Here is a 21,408-nt window from a genome sequence, read left to right as displayed (position 1 = left end):
TGGTGTCACTTACACTACTGTAGATCAGGAGTAACTGCTGAAGTCCAGGTCATTGCTAGAGGTGTAAAGCTGTTGTAAGTGAAAGGCGAATCAGGCCCAATATTAAGTATTGTTCATCATCTCTAGTCAGAGTAGAAACCCAGGCGTATAACTGGCAGCTGCTACCACTTTGCCACCCTAATACAAATATAAGCGACATGTCAATATGCTCTCACACACAGGCAGATATTTAAACAAACAACATTAGCAGAGGCAAGCATCTCATTTTTTCTGTTGCATTGTCGCTTATGCTAATCTTCTCATTTAAAATTGCTGTCTACTATGTTTCTCTTAGTTGATAGTTTTAAAATACTTGTTGCCTGCAACTGCTTTTTGTTGTGTCCTGCCCAAATGACTTCCTTCTTTTTTCTGTGTGCATAAATCAGTCCGATTGAAAAGCTTCCTTAGCATTCCTAGCGCTCTTATTTTTGGACCCTTTCTTCTTGTCTTTACTAACTGCTTACCTAGTAAACCTGTGACTTTACCTACTACTTTACCGTAATTAGCTGCTCTTCTGTTTCTTGTCTTGCTAAGTTGATACAGTTGCAGGAGATTTGCAGGCCAGGCTCCATAATATTTATTGCATGCTTTGTCTAATTTTGTTTTCCCTTTTTTTGCTACTTGTCTTTAACGAATCCCTCATCCACAGGCCCTGCCGCCTGGTGCACTTCAACCTTTACCAAAGAGGCCAGCACTTGAAAAAAACAATGGTGCCACCACAGTCTTTAACCCAAGCGTTTTCCACTACCAACAGGCTCTAGCTAACATGCAGTTGCAACAGCCTACATTTATCCCTACAGGTAAGTTCTCTTGTCACTTTTTCCATTGTTTTTTCTGATACAAGAAGTATTCTCCTAAAGATTGACTTAATGAGTCGATTTGTAATAGACCGTATCAGAATGTATACAAAACAGAAGTGTGTGGTGTTTTTTTTACAAAAGCCACAGAATGTTAATGTTTGTTGTTTGACTTTTTCTTTCACCTACTACAATTCAGAGCTTCATGCTTTTAAAGGTACCTTCTTGGTCATTCTTTGTGTAATCAAACGAGGACGAATGGCCACATGTTTCTCTAATTCATACTACTTGTTGCTCTTCTTTATTGTTCAGTTGGTGAATCCCAAACTGTTTCCTGGACTCCTGGGTAGCACTATTAGGTTACTTTAACATATTTTGTATCCCTCTCTAGAAAAATAGTGTGTCCCTTTTAAAACTGCAGGTATCTATCTAATCCACCCAATTTTTGTGATTACAGCTCAGTGACTCTAAACATTTTAGCTGCCCCAATGTTTAAAGAGGAAATGGCTCATTTTAATACATGTAAATTACATAAATCCTTTCTTAAAGGCATATGTTTCCCTCTTGCCAATTTTTTGGCCTAAGCTTTTTAAAAGCAGTTTAACTCCCAAGCTTTTATTCTGTCTTTAAAGTCTCCAGATAAAACGGAAAGATGCAGTTCAGTTATTCATATATAAATAAAGATATTGACTGGAGTAGTGGGGTATAAGACTGCCAACTAGCCAGTTAAGTTATTATTCACGGCTGATTTGGGAACATTCTCGATTTTAATATTATTTTCCTTGCCAAAGCATCATAGAATTTGCAGCTAGTTTTTTTTAACATTGAATGCCTCATTCACATGCCCAATGATATTTATAGAAATACACAAAAACACCCCTCTGACAGCACCTTTTAAATTAATCCATCATGGGCCTGTGCCTGTCCCAAATGAAGTTGGTGGTAAAACTCAGAGCCAGAGATGGCCCAGTTTGGGAGAGCAATAGGAGACCAGATCTGCCTGCCACAGGAAGTTTCTGCTGTCAAACTAGACGATCAAACCTGGATTCCCGAAACCTAAACCCTTTTTCATGCATGTTCTGGATTTTGGCTAATAAAGGAAAGAGGCTGAAACTTTTGGCAAAGAGAAGATGGAATATTCACACATTAAATACAAAATAATCAGATTTCAGGAATGGATAAGATTTGTTCTTCCAATTTAGTAGCTTTTCATGTTGACAGACAGAGACCAAGTAGAAAGCATCACTGATTGTACTCTGCAAAGTACTATTTGCAGTGTTGGGCTGACCTCACAGCAACTCCTTCAGATGCCAAAAGACGTATTCCTTCCGCTGGGGTATATGGTTTGTCTGGTCCGTGAGGTGCCTCTTATCAGACAGCGCTGAGAATTTCTTAACATCAGCCTGCCTCCATGTCTCAGCTTCCTGAGACACGGTGACCACAATCTACATAGCGAGGTGTATTAGTGGCGCTTGCAGCAAAGCTGTTGTTATTGTGCTAACTCTTATGGCCATATCATGCCTTTCACCCATGCAGGCTCAGCTCCCATTAATGACAATTGAGTCACACATGCTTCTGATGCACAGTAGGGCTATTTCCTGGCACCTGCTAGTATCTGGAGGCTTTAGCATTGGTCTGACCAGACCAAATCATCAACCAGAGAACAAGTGTGTTTGGGTTTTTTAAAGCAAATGCAGATAATCCAGTAAATGCAGATTTCTTTGATGATCCAAAGAACTGAAGAGTCCACCTTAGCCATCAAAATATTCCCACCCCACACTGCTGCACTATATGTTGGTTTTCCGTAGGGCTGCAGCCTCTCACCCCATCATATGAACATCCATCATCACTGCAACCCTGCAATTTGGCCTCTGCTTTTATGCACTCAGCTCCATTCAGACACAACCAGTCTCTGGGTTGGAGGGTGACAGCCAGGCAGACTGTGCCAGCATGAGGTTGGGCGAAATGTTTGCTTCCATTAGTTTTTCCTGTGTCAGTTACACAGTGGTCAGGTGCACAGTTGATCATTTGGGGCGCTGCACGAGGGAAGCCTGCATAGGTCTGACATAGCACCACTGTTAGAGCTGTGTCAAGACCAGACAAACTGCCTCTTTCAGCTTAATAGAGACTTTAAAGAGTAACCTCTTTGCCTGTCCTGCTGGCTTGCCCATCTTACAACAGACTAAGACTTCAGAAGGTTCAATTCTTGCAAGTGAAACACTATTGCCTCTAACATGATCAGTTTGTATATTTGCAAAGTGATGTGTTAATTGTGCTAAAATATCCATTCTCCCTCCCCCCCCCCCCCCCCAAGAAACTGACATGCTTGATATTAAATAATCCAGACTGTCCCCAACTCTCATGGTGCAACTCATCACTTAATTCCGAGAGGGGGAGGGGAAATACGTTCTCTACCCAAGAATCCAGGAATGATTTTGGTTTGCTGTGATCTTAAAACGGAGTTTAATATATCTATGTATCAATATGCCGAATCTGTTTTTGCATGTGCTTTAATACTGAATGCCGCAAAGAGAACACCTGCTTTGAGTTAAAGTTATTTCTAACACTAACGCTTCACTAATGAAATATCCCTTTTGTTCATCTTTCCACGCTTCACTGCATGGTGTGCAGGGTCAGTACTGTGCATGACACCCACTGCAAGCGTTGGTAGGTTTCTCTACATAAACTTCTCAACTTTCCCTAACCTGAAAGAGACAGCGAGTTACTGTGCGTCCGTGAGAACGTGGGTGGCTGAGTGGTGTGATTGACTATCCGGTCGTCTTGATGGCTCAGATGGTTGTATCCCTTTAATTTCTGTGCAACGCGGTAATTCATGTGACTAACAAAAGGATCTGCTTTATGCACAAGTATCTTTGTGGCCTGAATCTGGCCATGCAGTGAAAGGAAATGGCCATGGGACGATTTTTGTGGTTCGACTATCAGGCATCCAGCACCTTGTAGGTTGAATTTGAGTCACGCCTCTGAGAATGTTTAATCTTCCTTAACACTGATTTTTTGAAAAAATAATATTGTTCTAATCAGCGATGCCCTTAGGCCCAGCCCCTCAGCTGCCGGAAGCTTGCATGGCTCTGTAAGTCAGCCAAGTTGTACTGCTTTGTGCCAGCTGGAGATCTGCCTCTTAAATCTGCTGCTGAGGAAATGGCCTGTGTGCTGTGCTGACCCCCAAACCCATGTCAGGATAGCCCGGACCCTGTGACTGAACCCCCCCACCCGAGAAGGAAATGCCAAGGAGGACGTGCTGTCAATGCTGGAACCCAGTTGTTCAGGTTCAGAATGTGGTGACCCAGATACCCAGGGGAATTGTGCCCGGTTCATACTAAGAATCAGACATTGTTGTGCAAACTGTAAGAGGAGGCTGCTCACTTACCCTCCCGCCTGCCGTAGCTGGATGTAGCAGGTAGGTTAAGGACGGACTTTCGGCCTTCACTCTGGGATGGAGCTAGGCCAGTAACAATCCAGTGCTCTCAGACCATACCATTGGGGGCGGTGGAACAGTTCTAAAACCAACGCAGACTCTCCCAGGAGTACAGGTTGGCAGGGGCGGGAGGGATCTGAAAGCCTATTAGCAGAAATGAGTTAGGAGCTATTGCTTTCCTACCCAGTAGGCCATAACACTCCGTGGTGGCCATGACTTTCAGAGCCCTGGATACATGCAGGTTGCCAGACTGTGGAGCCAGGCGCTGGTTCCAGCATTGACTAGCTTCCAGAAGAGTTGGGCAACCAGATCCCGTGGATGTGGTGGGCTCTGCTGCTTCGTGTGCTGTTCCAGGCTGAGGCGAGAGCAGTGCAGGGAGAACGCAGACACACACCCGGCACAAAGGCCTGGTGGAATGCCCATTTCCTGGGCGCTGGGCCCGATCCTCCTCTCTCTCAGGAGTGACTGACTTCAGTGCACTTACCGCCTACTCAGGCTGCGCTGAGAGCAGCATCAGGCCCTGTAACTCGACCTGGCTCTGGGGAATGAAGTTGGGAGCCTGCTAACGGGGTCCCTGTCGGACAGCTGAGGAAGAAAGCATATGGGACCTTGCCCTAAAAGAGTGTGTTCTCCTTGGTTCACAGCTCTTCCAGTCTCCCCTCCCCCTCCCCCCCCCCCCATGCCCTAACACACACTTCCGGTCACTGGGTGCGGGGTCTTTTACCCTCCACCCCACCCTGATGCCAGGTGCGGGCCCTGCCCCATCCACCAGTCACCGGGTGCAGGACCCCCCCCCCCCCCGTCCCTCCCACCTGCCCCCCCCTTCCCAGTCACTGGGTGCGGGCCCTCCCTGATCCCCGTCCCCCGTTTGCCAGGTGAAGGGCCCTCCTCCTTCCCCATCCCCCCACTCACTGGGTGGAGCACCCCCCCAATCCCTAACCCGCACCATTAGACCCCAAGACTGTTTATATAACTGCAGCTAGGGCAGAGGACCGATCTAAAGCCCTTCCAGCATCTCCCCCAGAGCTGTGCAGGGAGCCTGTGACACTGTTAGGGTCTCACAGAAAATCACATACACAACCATGGTCTGTATCTGTGTAAGCAGGGCTGCTGGCAGCTAGCAATCCACAGCAGACGCTGGGATCAGGACCGACTGGTGCACACCATTATCAGTGCCTGCTGGCAAGCTCTTAACAGAAATCCCCTTTGCTGATTTAAATGTATACTAAACTCACTTGAATACCCCCAAGCCAACGTAGGGCCAGTTGGAATGCGTCTCTCCTCCCCATCAGTTGCTTGTCTAACTCTCGCTGATGCTAATGGGGCTCTGGCGTGAGAAGCCAGGGTTGAGCAGGTCTTCATGCTCATCGCACACGTTTGCGAGGGCAGTCGGAGCTCGTAAAGTCCCCACCAGTTCCTCAGGAAGCAGCCGTCTCCCTTCCTCGCTAAAGTGCTGTCCATTGGAATGCAATCTGCATGTGTGAGCAGTGCTTCCTCTAACTGCTGCGTGATGGAAAAGCAAAGCTTTCCGAGTCTGACAGAAAGATTACAGATCTCTACTGTGTGTCATGGTGTCTACAGAATTACTGTCGATCTATCATTTCGGGGGCTGTTTCTGTTGAGGTGGATTGTAAACATTTGGAATTATTTTTTTTCCCTCCTCACCCCAAGAGGGAATTTTGCCAAATCCTCTAGAATTGTATAGAAAGAAACATGGTGACTATGTACGTACGGCACTCAGGTGGCCAGTCCCTCATTCGCAGTGCCATCAGCTCTGCTCTGTCCCCGGGGGAGGGCCCTGTTGTAGAGCGGGGAGGGAAGACCTTTAAAAGGATGTTGCAGCGGCTAGCCATGTTACCCAGTGGGATCGTAGCTGTAATATGTGCCATGATGACAAGGTCTTGTTGGAAAATTTGCTGTGAAGTGCACCATGTACTTTCAATTCATAATTGGGGGCAAACTTTCAAAGCCGGCTGGGACGGGTGCACTCGCCAAAATGCACCCACAAAAGGAGCTTGCATTCGCTGCGTGTCTGACCACCCACATGCACGCAGTGACATGAGTGTTTTGCTAGCACACCCCATCCCATCCTCCTTTGGAAACTTGGCCCTTGGAGTCTAATACATCATTGTTCTGCTTATAAGTGTACTAAATGTTGAGAATGTTTTAGTTTTTTCCTTAATTATAATTGGCTTTTCCCCTTTTCTCTTTTTTATTTTTTTTTTCCAACGCTGTCTTGCTTTGCACTGTGATTGCATGCTGCGTCCCGGTGTATCCTTCATGACGATGTCACATGGCTTGTTGCTGTGATACCTGCCACGCCCCCCAAATCCACCACATGTTGCCATGGTTACATAAATGCTCCACCCTCCCGTATGTCGCGTCCATGGTTCCCTACTGAAAGTGCCCATGATGCACGGTGCTACGCCCACCACTGTGTCTGCAGCAACAACACCTGCCACCAGCGTCCCCTTCGCTGCAACGGCTACAGCCAATCAGGTTTGGCCCTTTAAATAGCTTTCTTTCACATGTTCAGAAGTAGATGACTCCGAGGGCCCGATCCTAGAAGGTGCTGAGCACCGTCTGCGAGGCACTGAGCCCCTCTAAGTCCCTTTGTGTCCTTGAGGGACGGAGGGCATTCAGAACCGCCGACGAGGCGCTCTGCCCTGCACAGGATCGGGCCCTTCGAAAGGCAGCATGTATACTTTTGGGATTGGTCAGGGGCACTGGCTCATTGGGCTGGGTGGCTCTGAAGGAACTGTGGTGATAGCCCAGGGATGAGCGAGCCTTGGAAGGGCCAGAGTTCAAATGTCGGTTGGAGAAGCATCCATAAGCCTGGAAGCTTCTCTGAAGCGTCCCCACGTTCTCCAAACCTTCGGAGCCATGTAAAACTCACAAAGAAAAGAGGCTTTCTCATATGATTGACGGCACTCCTGCTTTCTGTCCTCACCAGAAATACCACACTGACCAGGCTCTCCTGTGGTATTTTGGCTGCCCTGGGCTGGCTCGGGAGTGGAAGTGGAAAAAAAACAAGTTTGGGTTCTAAAATAACAACATGGATGAAGGTTCAAGTGTATTAAAGCAGAAGTAGTCACCCATCCCTACAGTATTTACATTGTATGTATAGTATGTACTGTTTTGCCAGTGCCATTAATATAAAGGATTTCATGCATGTTTGCCTAGCCGTCATTATCTGCAAAACATTGCTCTGAAGGTATTAAACCGAGATGGCTGCTTCTGCACCCGTCCTGAACTGTATACGCAAAATCTTAGGAATGCTTCTTTACATCCAATAAACCACCACATCTCCCGATTAGGCCAGGGTAGAGTTTGGAACAGTAGGTTTTTTTCAATTATAATGTTTGCAGTTTTATTTAGTTCATCACCGTGCTCCGGTTCAGAGCCACTCAAAGAAAAAGCAGGTATCCCCTTATTCTACAGGGCACTGCTACTGCTACGATACTGTGATAATTACCAAGGGCAAATCCTGTAGGTCTTCACCAGGCTTCACTCAGACACAAAGCCTTGGGGAGTGTAATGGGAATTTTGCCTGAATAAGGACTGAACTCAGAATTGGCCTGTTGCAAGTGCTTGCCTGTCTACACTAGCTAGAACTATTTTGTTTCTCTGGTTTTTGCTAGTTTTAGTTCTAATAATAATTAGACAGCCACAAGAAGAAAACACTAATTCCTATGCAGTGTTCGTAAATGGCTATGTGTCTCTTTATAAGTGATACCTAAACCTTCCCAATTGCAGTTTACAGGGCATTTTGCTGCCTTACAGTCTATGGAGTTGGTCTCCCAAGTTCAATCACCATGTACTGCACTGGGCATTAATAATGACATAACTATGTAGTTATTTATGCCTGGTAAAATAGATAAATGCTGGGATCAATTCATGTTCTATAAGATACTGCTTGAATAGTGGTTATATGTATTGATTAGTCTTAAACGAGCACTGAAGAATGAATGGAGAGATAGAATGATCTCAAGAAAATGTATTAATGTGACGTCTCTTTTACTGTAGATATCCCAGTTATCAGTAGATGAACTGAGTAGCAGCATGTTTGTTTCACAGATGTAGAAGTTACCGATAGAACAGTAAGTTTCTTTTAACTGTTACATTTACAGTTGGGTTTTTTATATAAGGGTATTGAATCCTCTAAAAGTGCCACTTCACCCTACTCCTTCAGTTCTCTGCATGCAGAACTTGCAGTCAACAGGAATTCCACACCCAAGTCCAGGGCTTATGATAAACAACGGTTTTTGTACCGTCTAAAATGTCTGCTTTAAAATGTACCGAAGCCCTCCTGATGTGACCGTTTCATGTACCGGACAGTTCCAAACTACTTAGCAAATTCCACAGTGTAACTCATTCTTATGAAGCACGTGCTACTGAGGATAAATAATATTTTGACAGCGAGAGTAAGCTAAAAAGTCTAAGCTGTGTTTTGCACTTAGTAGCAGATTTACTCAACTTGAGGAACTAGGACCAGATAGGTCAGGGGTGGGCAAACTTTTTGGGCGGAGGGCCACATCTGGGTGGGGAAATTGTATGTAGGGGTTGGGGTGCACAGGGGTGTGGGGTGATCAAGGGGGCTCAGGGAAGGGGGTTGGGGTGCAGGAGGGGTGCTGGGTGTATGGGGGGCTCAGGGAAGGGGTGCAGGAGGGGCGCGGCACGGGGTTCAGGGCAGGGGGTTGGGATGCAGGAGGGGTGTGAGGTGCAGGCAGGGGGCTTAGGGCAGGGAGTTGGGGGGAGGGGTTCAGGCTCTGGCCCCGTGCCGCTCCAGGAAGCACTGCGGCCCTTGGGGGAGCGGGGGCAGAGGGCTCCACGTGCGCTGCCCTTGCTGCTCCTCTAGGTACCTCCCCCGAAGCTCCCATTGGCCGCAGTTCCCCGTTCCTGGCCAATGGGAGCTGTTGGGGGTGGTGCCTGGAAGCAAGGGCAACGCACGGAGCCCTCTGCGCCCCTGCCTGGGGACCGCAGGGACGTGGAGCCGGCCACTTCCGAGAGCAGCGCAGGCTCCACGGCGCCACGGGGGGCAATCCCGCGGGCCGTAGTTTGCCCACCCCTGAGATAGCTGGTGTCAATCAACATAGCTTCAGTAGTTTCATTGTTGTTATATGGATTCACATCAGCTGAGAACTTGTCACCTAATGTTCTTCCTTCAGAGATTCTTGTTCCCTATGATAATTGGCTCAAAGACTGCAAACAATCTCCTTCTTCCACAACCTTGCACAGCCTGGTGCGTTCATAGTCTGCTGTTGCTCTCTGAGTGAGAATATAGAGTATGTTGCCCCTTTTTGGATTTGTTTGATATAAATTCACAGTGGGATCAGTGTTCTTTTCAATTTCTTGTTCTTTGCATGGGTAGGCTATTATTTACATAGGGATTTCACTGCGTTTTTACCACTGAGAAACTAAAGGAAAGAAAGGGGTGTTCACTGAATGTGATGATGGAAGCCATTTTATTTGCACAAATATGTGGGCCAGCTTTTCCCCAGGACAAAAATGAAAGGGAACGACTTGCATTTAAGCTCTGGAAATGGATTTGGAAGGCAGTTGTCAATTATTTCAGATATAATTGCACATGGTTCTGTCCCTGATTTCTACCAAGTTAAGTAAACTATACTGTATGTGGAGAGAGTGTTCATCATGTCTGTCATCCCTGCCAGCATCTGCCTGAATGCCGAGATAGCCTTGGTAATGACAATTTTCTGCTTTATGTTGTGCATCGCTTTTCAGAAACACCAGACTAACTTGACACCTTACATGTTAAATCATTTCTCGAACACGTGCGAAGTAGTGTGTTCCGCCCAATAGCAAGTTATTGGCTTGAAAGAGAAAACCTGAGCTCATTCTTGATCTCTTTGCAATACTTCTGAGCCTTTATTGCAGTGTACTTTTTTCCCCTTTTGACTTATTTTTTTGGAGTTCTTAGACTTATGCTATCAGTAATTGAGAACCGTTTCCTAAGAGGTGAGGGAAAACAGTATGATTCAAGTTTTTTCATGATAGGAGGCCCAGGTACTTGCTGTTCAAACAGTGACCGAGTCTGTGACATTCCCAGGATATGGGAAGTCTCCTACTTGAAACATTTAGGTTCCTCATTTCAAAAGCAGCCTCTGAAACTCTATGAAGTTTCTCACGTCGAAAGCCTGTGTGGACAAAGAGTGAGACACCTAACCACACTTGCACGCCTAGGTAGAGGCCTCGCTCCTGGAAAGCACTTACGCACATTCTTATTCCATCCCTATTCAGCAAAGCATTTCCGTGCTTGTCCTTGCAGTCCCCCCACAGCTGGGGAAAGCAAATAGGCTTTGCAGTCTGCCCTGGAGGTCGGTGAACAAGGATTGTTTCCTCAGGTGTGTCCCCAGGATAAAGGACTGCCCCATGAACTCTCCTTTCGGTTTCTGGGATGTCACCCCGGGCGTAGGCAGATAGGCGCCGAGCCAGCATGTGCATAAATGTAAGCACTTGAAGTGAGGCACATGCTTGACTGCTTTGCTGGGTCAGGGTCTAAATCAGCATTTTCCAAGCTGCAAAATGATTCTCCAGAGCTGGGCCCTGCATGGGGTGTCATCGCCATGGAAGGAGGGTAAACAACATAGCAGTGGATTTGAAGGTAGCTCGGTTCCCCAGACACCTGAAGTACCCCCAGAGGCTTCCCCAGCCAGAGGCAAAGACATTGTCAAAGCTGGCTAACCCAGCTGCAACATTAGCTGTTGTGCCCCCGACTTTAAGGGTGGGAATTCCAGAAGCACATAAAGGAGATCACGTATGGTCTGAGTGCAGGGCTCCTGGGTTCTGCTCTTGTCTCTGACCCTGACTCCTTCTATGTCACTTGTAGCCTGATTTCCAGAGGTGCTGAGCCTCTCCCGTTCCCATTAAAGCCGATGGGAAGTACAGGTGCCCAGCACTTCTGCAAGCCAGGCTGTTATGCTCTCTGCTCCCACTTCCTCATCTCTGAAATCAGACTAATACTCCCCCGCCTTCCCATTTCACGGGGGTATTCTGTAGATTAGTGTCAGCCTTTGCGATGCGCTCTTAGGATGGAAAGCTCTAAGTACAGATTAAGGAGGCTACCAAGTGTGTTGTTAGCAATTTCACCCTAAATCAGAAAATTAAGTGAGTAAAACATTGCATCTCTCCAGCACGCAGACAGAAAGTCCTTGTGTGCTGCAGTAAGGGTGTCTACAGATCCCGTTAGAAAATGTAAAAACAAGATGAGCATGATTTTTGATTTCCCATTTCTCACTGTTTATTCTCCCCCCTTTCCCCTCCAGCAGACTATGTTGAAATTCTGAAGAGTAAAATTACGGAGTTCCAGGACTTCTCGGTGGGAAGCTGCACATGGCCTTTCTGTATATATTCCCTCCTCCCTCATTTCTTCCTCGACCACCTCTACAGTAAGCCTGTTGCAGCCTACATGTTAACCAAAAACTGATCAATGGGAATGTCAAAAAAAAAAAAAAAAAAAAAAAAGCACTATAGAAACAATTAACAAACAGCGCTCTGTTATATGAGATATACAAGTAGACAATTATAATAGACTTTTATAACACATTACTTTAACACACGTAATCATTTTATGACTACCATCATAAGTGCATCTGCACAGTGGACTGTTGGTTTACTGTATACTATCGATGGATAAATGTTTGTCTTGTTTTTAAAGTGTTATCTTACTGTTTTGTTTACATCATAGTCTATGGATTTGTTTTAAAGTGTACATCATTATCAAGTATACTCAATACCATTTTTTTCATTATTGTTATGTCTTAAGTTTTCATATACTGTAGTTTTCTGGGTTGGGGGGGAGATATTTTTGTTTTGGGGTTTTGGTTTTTTTACTAAAAATGTTACAGTGGGAAACAGGAATTATGTGCTTGAAAAACACGACACAAGAATGTTCTGTCCTTTTCTATAGTGTGGTTGTTTTCATCAGCTTACATTGCTTGTTTTAAATGGCTCCTTTTAAGATCTGGAATTTGCCTTCAAGGAGAGTGTCAGATTTATGTGTTATGAAGGGACAGCAGACCTGTTAGCTCAGTTCACGGGTTTTACTAAGTGAGTTGAGTCTGGCTTCCTGAAAAGAGAAACTTTGCTACGTAATAAACAAAAAACATACTCAGTAAAAAGTTAGATATCAGCTGAAGGGGGAGATTTATTCAGAAAGCATCAGAAAACAAGGAATGACTCCAGTTTTGCTGTCCATTGCAGTGCCATTCTTAGCTCCAAACGGCACACCGTTTTTCTTGCTATTTAAGTGGTGCTATTAAAAAAAACCTCCCACAAAACAGATGAGTAAGTGATGAGAGAGATTCAGAGGGGTAAAGGATACCCCCCCCCAATCCCCCGAGGAAACGTAGCTGTAGTCCCCTTGAAACACAGAGACGTAGACCTGGAATGGGTAATTTTGATTTAAAATTATGAAAATACCCACACACACACACTCTGCCTAGGGAAGATGGTGCCACCCAGTTGCCCTTGTCTCCACTAAGTGCGCAGCAGAATTCATTGGGAAATTTGGTGGGGGCATTCCCTGACATTTCATCAGCCTACCCCCGTAATGTACTTTACCTTTAAGTCAGAGACATTCCCCAAGAGCAAAAACAAATAAAGAACAAGCAACAAAGACAACGACCCTTGAGTTTACCAGGCCTAGATGGTTTTCAGAGATTTATCTCCTTGGATCAGTGGATGCATTTTGGCATCTTTTGTTTGATCAGGAGCGATGAGTAAACTGAAGGATGACCAACTCCCCACGCCCTGCCCAGCACACACTGCCATTCTGTCCAGCTGCTGACTTCGTTCACCAGAAAACAAATCTTGGCTTGGCTAAAGCAGGGATGCCGCTGCCACGTTCATCCCCAGCATAAGTCCACTGACATCAGTGGAGTTATGCCAGAGATGTATTTGGCCTATAAGTCTCTGAATAATTGAAGAGTGTCAACAGCAAGTAATTGTTCAAGGACATGCAAGGGGGCATTAGGAGACTTTGGACAAAATATCAGGAAAAAACACCGGAAAGCGAGATCAGTTAGTACGTGGAATAGCCTCCCACGTGACGTAGTTTGGCACTGTGAACCGAGATCAATGTGGGTTGAGGACGTGTCCCCTATAAACAGTCCTGCACTGGCAGAGGGGGTGCTCCAAACACCCTGGCTGGCCTTTGCCATCTGTGAGGGGCTAGTTTTTCCTCTATTGGCTGGAGAGCTGCTGCTGAATCAGCACCGGAATATCCCTACCCCTCTGCTGTAAAAGGCACGAACCCAGTTCCCGAGAGGCTAACCCTGTATGTCCAAAGGCCGAGCTGCTTATAAACACAATGGAGTCTGGTGATTGCTGAGGAAAGCAGAGGGGCAGTGATATTACGGCGGTAACAACCGCACGTTCGAGATAAAATTAACAGGTTCACTTTTTAACTTCTCACATTAGAGGCCAGAGCCTTCCCCTCCCCTGCCCCTCCCGAGGGAAGGTGCGATGCCCTCCATTTTGTGCCAGGAAAATGTGGGCAGTCTGGGCCGCTTGTTCTGTGGTGGTTTAAGGGCCTGGGCCTCTGATGTGTGGAGCGTCTTCTGGAAGGGCACCGATCATTCGGAGCCTAGTGAGGTCAATGGAGTTGAAAGCCCTCGGCATCTCTGAGGATCGGGTCCTTACAACCCCAAGTACGAGTGCCACCCTGAACTCCCATTGGCTGAGTGGTCGTCTTGTTGTGTGATTTCTGACACACGCATTTTTATCTCCTTTTTGATTCCTCACATTGTGTAGTAAATGTCCTTGTCCCGTCACCTGGCCCTTTCACCTGAGCACTTACAGATGTTTGCTAACATTACCAATAACAGGTGCAAGTTATGGGTACCTGCTAGACACAACTGGAGCGTCACTTTATGATCTAGCTTTGGTTCCTTCAGAAACAAGACCCCATGTAGAGTCCATAGTCAGTTCACATAGGGCCTGAACCAAGGGGAATCTTCCTGTTGACTTCAGTGGGCTTTGGATCAGGCCCTAAGGAACAAAATATGGTAATCTATTAGCCAGCCTCACGTATTAACCTTTGCTTGTGTCCTTACACATTCCCCAGCTGTCAGCATTCAAAACATACGGTGTTGCCTGAAACTAGCAACTCTAATATATGTTGGCTATGGAATACCTGTTCTTTTAACCACTGAGTTTCTGTTTCCCAAAATCATAACATTGTTAGTGGAAAAAGTGGATTTGAGTACTTCCTGTTGAAATTATTTGTGTATCAAAATGGGTTTTGCACAACCTGTGCCAGTGCCTCAACAAAGAACAGACCTGATCTTCGTAAGCCAGAAATGATGTGTTCAAGCTTGTATGGCTTTATGGGTTAAAGGAGGTTGGAACATTTTCAGTGCTAAATGGATTTTTGTATATCTTGACACTTTGATGTAACCTCCTATTTTATTTAACTACTTAAACATCTGGCATAGATGTGCATAGAATGTAAACCTAGAATACGGCTGTTTTCATGTCACATTTAAAGCACTGAAAAAAAATTAAGGATTATTTTTTAGTAAAGAGGTCCAATGAGGGATGTTCAGGGTAGATATATTAGGTGCCACAACAGTTTTTATATTGCTGGCAGATTTAGAGTTCACTTTTAAGTGAGTTTAAGGAAAGAAAAGCTTGAAGCACTAAAACTTCACCAAATTCAAAACAATCTCGGCAAAAATGCCATTTTGAGGTAGCACTATTTAAACGAGTTGTGCAATGATTTGCTCTAATTTTCTTTGTTCAAAAAAGAAAACCAGTCGCCAGACTATAAATTTCCTAAATAGATGCATTCTATTACAAAGTCACCGCGCTAGTTCGTGACTCTAAAGAAATGTCATAAAAGCATGGATTTCGTCCTTTATTTGACAAGAGATGTATGTAAGTTTGTTTAAATCAATATAATTTTAGTGACATTTTTATAAGCTTCCCACTTTCCATGAACCTATATTTTTTATTTATCCAAAGTTATTTCTCTTTGTCCATTTCTCTCAGCCTTATGCAAACAATATGCAAGAAATGCTGAAACTTGGATAAAACGGGTCATGCAGAGGGAAAATGAAAGCTGAGAATGATCATTTTCATAAAAAGGTTGTTAGTAGTTTCAATACAAAAAATACTGCTACTAAACTGTAACATAAGCAGACAATAAGAGGGATTTAAAATAAAGTAGATTCATAAAACTATTAAAATTATTTTTGTTAACTTCAGTGTTTTTAGTGATTGGAATCTGATTTTGCAATCAACCATGTTTTTTATTTTTAAATTTCTAGTGGATGATTTTTGTCTTTGTATTTTTGCATCACCATGTTAGAGAAATCGTTACCTCTCTGGCCACATCCGCTTCGTTCCATTCCTGAGCACTCTGAAGCACTTTTCTCTCTGCCATAAGTGTCGTCTCGTACTGCACTCAGAGTGGTCTCAAATGGACGGTGCTGGCTGGCTGCACTCTGCAAAACAAAACCTTTGCGCTCCCTGGGTGGCTTATGGAACAGTCTCCGTTCCTGTGAGGTGTTCTCTCAACATACAGTCAGCTACAAAACACAGGTTAGAGTCCAATGAAAATGACTTTGTTATACTCTAGCTGCACAAACAATAAACACAACGTATATGAATATGTGACTGTTGTAGATACATCTGGCCAGATAATGAGATGCATGTATCTGATCAAATGTGTTCATAAACTCACGTATTCCTTCATAATGCAGTAGAATAGGCTATAGAACATGCTAGTACACAGAATGATTGAGAAACTGGAGTCCTCATTTTTTATCCCTTGTACATTTCACATACATGAAAATTGAAAAAGGTGAAATTTATGAGGAAAATCTAATTTCCCATTCCTGTTGAATGGATTTAGTGTGATATTGACCTGATTTTACCATGTGCCTGTTGAAGGCCTTAGAATATATACTGTATGTTAATGACTGTAATAACTTTAAAAAAATTAGTTGATAGCCTAATCAAAATGTAAATATAGCTACAACACATAGTTACTAGGCATCAACACATTAATTCGTGTCACATATTTTCATTTCTTTACTGTTAGTTTTTAAGGTTTTCATTATTGCTTTTTGATATCTTTAGTAACGAATGAATTTAATTTTGAAGGAGAATTAGAGAAAGTTTAAGATTTTTAATACATGTATTCAACCCATTTAGTTATATTCTAAACCAATACTGAAGCATGATAAGGTATAGAATATAGTCCATAACTAGTTTGTATAGTTTACAGTTTAAGAACAAAATTAACTTTGTATGTAACTCCTACAATGATAGATTCATTGTTAACTAATTATATTAAGTTGTTGTTGCTATGGCAACAAAACTACAACATGGCTACCTTTGTATACATTATTTGTGAAATTTTCACATGTAAATTAAAAGTGATGTGTAACAGTATGAGCTTGTTAAAGGTACAGTTCGATACTGTCAGATAAAGATATGATTGAATATTTTTAAAATCCCAAAGTCCCATGTGAAAGCTGAATTTGTGTCTTTAGGTCACTTTTTCAGTCAAGAAGTTTACAACACATGGATTTAGAGTCAGGTTTTATAGCTTGTAGAAATTGTTGTGTGGCTAGGGTTATTCCACAGTATTTTAGGTTTTAAAACGTAACACCCAGCATTTACAATACATTAACTGGTCTTTATTTCATTTCATGTTGATCATCATTGTGTGAATTCATAAGTAACCAGTTTAAGTACTGTAGTCTGACTGCAATTATTATTTTTCCTGAAATTGAATACTCACACGATTATGTTAAAATCAGGGCTAAATAATTAAACATATGAATATTTTAATACTAATTTATATTAGCAAAACCTGTACATAAGAAAAATATTGTGGAATGACCCCGTAACAGTGTTGAAGATACAAATATGCTGCAGTTAAACTGATTCAGTTAGTGTACGAATGTGTGAGACACACCTTTTTTGCACTTATGTACATAGTCCACGAAAGAAATCCTTGGAACTTATTTTGAATATAAAAAGTCTGTAATAATACAGGAAAAGTTTGTAAAAGAGATAGGTATTACTAAGGCTTTGAAAAGGAGGAGTTTTTTGCTATAAAACTTATCTGAAAGCATGATGTTGCTTTGCTGTTGTAAAAGCTTTGTAGTTTGCCATAGCTTACTATACAGCAGACTGATAACAGGTCAGCTTCAACCTGCAGCACCGAAAATGGGAAACAGTACTTAATTAATTAGTAAGGTCATTAGCAAAGATTTGAATTGCTTTTATAGCAGCCTACATTTTAAAACACATTCTAGATCATGGTTTTTATAAGAAGTTGTGCTCACTATGAATCATGTTTCTGCTAGCCCCTAATCTTTCTAGCCAATACTGTTTTTATCTATGATAGATTCGCGAAACTGAACGATAGCCATTCATTGGGGATTTTATCCGCACGGAATGTGGAAGCTGGGAGAGACATTTCAAGAGCTTACCAAGTTTTAAGGGAGCAATAAAGTTGGGGATTGGCCCTGCTTTGAGCAGGGGGTTGGACTAGATACCTCCTGAGGTCCCTTCCAACCCTGATATTCTATGATTCTAAGCACGTGGTGGAACTTAGGTTGTTTACGATTGTCTTGGGATACTTGTCTGCTGCTGCTGAACTGCCTTGGCGTTTGTTAGCGCGAGAGCTGTTGATCCAGGGGCAGTGTTCTGTCATGCCGCCTGGATTGCTTGGTGGGGGAGGTTCCATTGTGGCCTGGTGGGCTGGGAGGTTGGAATGCGAATGCTGATCACTGCAGTGGTGTTAGCCTGTTGCATGGGTTAAAGTAGAGGAGGGAGCAGGGAACTCAGCTTCCCCTCTGCCCCTTCCTCAGCGCCCTCTCCTCCTTGAGTGAGCAGATTCCCCATCACCGGACAGGCTCCACCCCCCTCCAGGGACGGGGAGAAACTGGGACACGCCGTACCTGCATCTTCTCGCTTTCCCTACTGCAAGGAAAGGTGGATAAATAACACCCAGATCTGACGTTTAAAAAAATCTCTCTTGTAGTCTCTTCAAATGGCCTCAAATTCTGTCAGCTGCATCCAGCCGTTCTGGGGCGGAATCCACCCAAGCCCGCCATGCACTTTGGTTTTGCATTAGTGCACTTCCTCCATGCTGGTGGAGTGTAAATGATGGATTGTCTGGAAGCGGGGGAGGGAATCCCAGGGACGTGCCCGGCTCTGTGCACGGCAGGTGCACCCATCATTTCGCTTGCCTCGCTCCAGGCCTGCTGGGGGAAATGAGCTCATCTTCTCCCCCTGCTCGTCCTCTGGCTGAATCCTGTCACCAGCAAATGGGACAGTGACGTGACCATCAAAACCAGTGTCGCCAGCCCCTAGAGTTGGTGAGCTCCCTCACCTCTTGCCATCTGCTTTAGCCACTGCTTGCAGAGCAGCATCACAGCTAGTCGGCAACTCAGCACGTAAAACCCCAGTGTTCATGCAGCGCTGCCGAGGACAAAAGGCTGTGGATGGGCGGAAGGCTGGGTTGGGAGGTGTCTTTACTTTCACCAGTAAGGGACAGAAATCTGATTGGCTAGCAGATATTTCTAATAGGGCCCACTCCTGCATCTCCTGTGCTCCAGACTTCCCATTGATTTCCTGGGGAGCGTAGGCTGGGCAAGGATTGTAGAACAGTGCTCTCAGCGTAACATATAATAACTCACCCTGTTAGGAACTCCCATCAGAGCCGTATACCGCTCTGCCCCTAGAAGTGTATTTGTACGCCTGGCTGCTTGCCCTTCCGTGCCTTATTGCAACGGCATCATTTGCTAAAATAAAATGTTAAAATACTAATGATGGGGAGGAAAAGATTCATGGTTTAAAATATCGTTTCCCCATAGTAGATGGCTGGGACCCAAAGGCAGGGGAAAGCCTGGGATTCTTTTCCTGATTTTTAGTTAGACCTGCATTGTACAATCACCAAAAGTCAACTCAAACCAATAGCATCGTGGAACAGAAAATCCTGGCGGGTCTCTGAAAAGGCTGGGTTAGACCTTCACATTGGGTTAAATGTCCCAGATCAGCATTGTGTAGTAGAAGTGGCTGGTAGTTCTGATATTTTCCCCCCAGCCGTCAATTTTAGCTCCTGAGCCTTCATTCCTTCCTGGGAGTTCGAAGAACTGGGTTTTGTGTCTCACTAAGGAAGGTAGGACTGCTGCCGTTGGATGTTCACAGGGCCAGATTCTGCCATCAGTTAGGCCCCAGTTTGGCAAAGTACTTAAGGGCGTGCCTAATTTTTGAAGTAGGTGAGTTGTCCTTAGACCCAGGCAATCCCATTGACCTCAGCAGGGTAACATGAGTGTAACTAAAGGTCGAATTCATCCTGTCGTCTTTCAAAGTGAAATAAATGAGGGAAAACGTTTTGGAGTTGTTGGCTCTTTCATGGGCCCCATCAAAATCTAGGTTTGGCTACTGTAATGAGCTAGTTGGCACCAGTGCATTATTGTGTAACAATGCATGCCTGCAGGCCAGTGAGCGCTCTCCTTTGTTGTAAGTCTTTTTTATAATTAAGCGCGTTCTCCTTTGCAGGATAATTAAACAAAAATACTTTGCACTATGTGAAATGAATCACAACCAGTAAAACTTTTTTCCACTAGGGTAAAAGAAGACCCTTTAATCACAACACCACAGCTAAAATCTTTGCTAGTGACCTTTACAGCCATATTCTCTATCATCAAAATAAAAACTGCACATGCCTCTCGAATGAGATATTTAAACATGCAAAAATAACACAACTACTAAATAAAACTAAGTTTTTATCCAAACACACAACAGAGAGAATTACCTGACACAGAATTACAAGGTTCCAGTTCTTTATTACTGTACACAAATGCTATTTGATAGTGGTGGAAGCCAAATGATTTTGTTGCCATGGCTTTTGTATCCTAGCAGATGAGGGGATGACGTGACCATTCTTAGATAGGCTTGTGGGATTTTTTTTCAAATTAGATTTTATTATTATTTTAAATCATTAAAAAACCCATCCATTGTTATGTCATTTGACACTAGATCACCCGTTAAAAAATAATAATAGAGAATTGTATTTTAGGCAATCACTAAAATCAGGAAGAGAATGTTCTCCTAAATTTTCAATTTTTAATTTACATAAATAGAACATTAATATTATTGTCCTGTATAAAGTAGATACGGAAGCACATTCTTCTTTTCCTAGATACTTCTGGTAAAACTTAAAGTAAGGGAATCATTAGACAGATGTCAATTTAATTTAATGAAATAGTTTTAGATTTAAAAAAAATACTGCTAGCCCTGTGGAATTGTAACAAATTAAAATATCATCAGCAAATCCCAACAGATAAAGACTATTGTGATATTTCAGTTCCAGAACATAATATAGTTCATTCCCTCAACTGCTATCAACAAGGTGTACGCTTTGAATTTATTTTTCTTTTTGCCACATTATATTGCTGTAGTGCTTGTATGTGCTTTAGTAATGTGCATAATGCTACTCATTTTAGTATGTTACTTCTATATTGTTATTGTTTATTTTTTGATCTTTTAATAAAGTGTATAAAATTCTTGGTTATGTTTTTTATGGACCCATATCTACACGTTAATAGGAGTTCACTTTAAAGACTTTTCAAGTTCCAGTTTTAGTCCCAGTCTTTAAAGGTTCTGATGTAAAAATTACAACTAATGAAATTTGATTCAATGTTATACCCGATGCGTAGAACAACAGAATAAATTTCTTTCCAGAAAATACCTTCAGTATTTTGAATTATGTAGCTAGTGCATCCGTTTTATTGGATGCATTAGGCTTATCATATTGAAGTTACTAACACAAGAAAGAAATTTGTATTTTAGAAAAATAAAAGTAAACTTTCCAGACACTGCCTACTGGTTTCTCTTGTGCCTTAGACCTTCTGAGACACATGACATGTTATGTTTTGTATTTTTTCTTAATTTCTTGCTGACCCTATTTTTGATGTAATTGGGGAGGAGATCGATACTATGCATTTGAAGATAACCATGAAGAATAAATTGAATGTGATTCAAATGTCTGCACCTTTTGTAGCACAAAAATGTGTGTATTAATTTTTCCCTTAACATGCATGCTAGATATCAAATGAATGGCACAGTGTAGTAGTAATTCAACCACCATTT

The 21,408-nt window shown here is 43.5% G+C and overlaps 1 protein-coding gene across 8 annotated transcripts in view; it reads left to right on the top strand.

The window, feature by feature from the left end:
* MBNL3 (muscleblind like splicing regulator 3) overlaps positions 1–20,823 on the top strand; it is a 121,335-nt gene extending 100,512 nt beyond the window's left edge. For 4 of the 8 annotated variants that reach the window (XM_054039833.1, XM_054039830.1, XM_054039832.1 and 1 more), the window contains exons 6-10: positions 689–839; positions 3,468–3,503; positions 6,677–6,771; positions 8,299–8,372; positions 11,556–20,823. In XM_054039833.1, the coding sequence (XP_053895808.1) occupies positions 689–839; positions 3,468–3,503; positions 6,677–6,771; positions 8,299–8,355 (339 nt within the window). In that variant the 3' untranslated portion in view covers positions 8,356–8,372; positions 11,556–20,823. The remainder of the gene's footprint in view (positions 1–688; positions 840–3,467; positions 3,504–6,676; positions 6,772–8,298; positions 8,373–11,555) is intronic. The other 4 variants (XM_054039835.1, XM_054039836.1, XR_008446199.1 and 1 more) reach the window with 4 other exon arrangements.
* Positions 20,824–21,408: the final 585 nt, after the last annotated feature.

The sequence above is a fragment of the Malaclemys terrapin genome, chromosome 9 (genome assembly GCF_027887155.1).
Source record: "Malaclemys terrapin pileata isolate rMalTer1 chromosome 9, rMalTer1.hap1, whole genome shotgun sequence".
Taxonomy (NCBI): Eukaryota; Metazoa; Chordata; order Testudines; family Emydidae; genus Malaclemys; species Malaclemys terrapin.
The sequence above is the reverse complement of the archived record's forward strand: the minus strand, read 5'-3'. Positions and strand labels throughout refer to the sequence as shown.